The sequence below is a fragment of the Austrofundulus limnaeus genome, unplaced genomic scaffold (assembly GCF_001266775.1).
Source record: "Austrofundulus limnaeus strain Quisiro unplaced genomic scaffold, Austrofundulus_limnaeus-1.0 Scaffold2068, whole genome shotgun sequence".
Lineage (NCBI taxonomy): Eukaryota > Metazoa > Chordata > Actinopteri > Cyprinodontiformes > Rivulidae > Austrofundulus > Austrofundulus limnaeus.
The window spans coordinates 48,403-49,452 of NW_013954470.1; the positions used below are offsets into that span (position 1 = coordinate 48,403).

Sequence of the window (1,050 nt, forward strand, 5' to 3'; positions counted from 1 at the left end):
ATATATATATATGTACATTAAGTACCACAAAAAGAAACAATGAACAAAAATCAAAACACTAACTCTTGAGCTTGTTTCGTGCATTGTTTGCTGACTTTTTTATCTCATTGGTGAAAGCTTCAACATCATCTTGTGTTTCTGAAAACAAGCAAACATAAAACATTTGAAAAGAGAAAATGATTCATTYGAAAACAATGAATGTGTTTGTTTGAAGCAGTTACTCTGGTCTGATGTTGGGGCGGACAAGATGGTGGAGTAAAGTTTTTTAATTTCCGTTATGTTTTCATCAATCTTGTCAATGCTGGTGCGTATGTCTTCAATCTAAAACACACACACACACAGATTATTTTGGAGCAAATACATTTTCATTGAAGAATTTGCTGCGACAGAAAAAAGAATACTTGTGCAAAGAAGTCGTCCATGAAAGCCTCATTTTCCACAGGAACCTCAGTATCATCTCCACCTGGATCACTCTTCTGTTAAAAGCAGATGTTTAAGAGAAAAAAGAAAAACACTATAACTTAAATAAGAAATAAACAAACCTACACAGGTACAGCATAGTGAATAATTTGTTAAAAACACAGTTACAGTAAGATTTTTCCCTCTTTATGTTTGTAGACACTTGTATTATCAAATGTACTCATATATGTCATATTACATGATGTATACAGTGGGTTGTGAAAGTTTGGTCAGCCTTGTTAAGTTTCCTGATTTACCTTTATAAATCATTGATTGTTTGGATTTAAAAAATCAGTTAAATACAGAATATCATATAGGGGACAAGCAGTGATGTTTTAGAAGTGAAATGAAGTTGATATGATTTACAGAAAGTGTGCAATAATTGGTAAAACTAAATTAGGCAGGTGCATAAATTTGAGCACCAAAAACAAACAAACAAACAAACAAAAAAAACCTTAACTCAATATTTAGTAGCTCCTCCTTTCACAGAAATAACAACCTCTAAACACTTCCTACAGCTTCTAATGAGAGTCTGGATTGTGTCTGAAGGTATTTTAGACCATTCTTCTTTACAAAACATCTCTAGTTCAT

The 1,050-nt window shown here is 32.2% G+C and overlaps 1 protein-coding gene across 1 annotated transcript in view; it reads right to left on the minus strand.

Moving 5' to 3' along the window:
• LOC106536987 (syntaxin-3) overlaps positions 1-1,050 on the minus strand; it is a gene marked incomplete in the record, with an annotated part of 47,637 nt that overhangs the window by 34,333 nt on the left and 12,254 nt on the right. Inside the window, 3 exon segments of the mRNA XM_014034353.1 lie at positions 64-138; positions 222-321; positions 402-476. Coding sequence (XP_013889807.1) covers positions 64-138; positions 222-321; positions 402-476 — 250 coding nt within the window.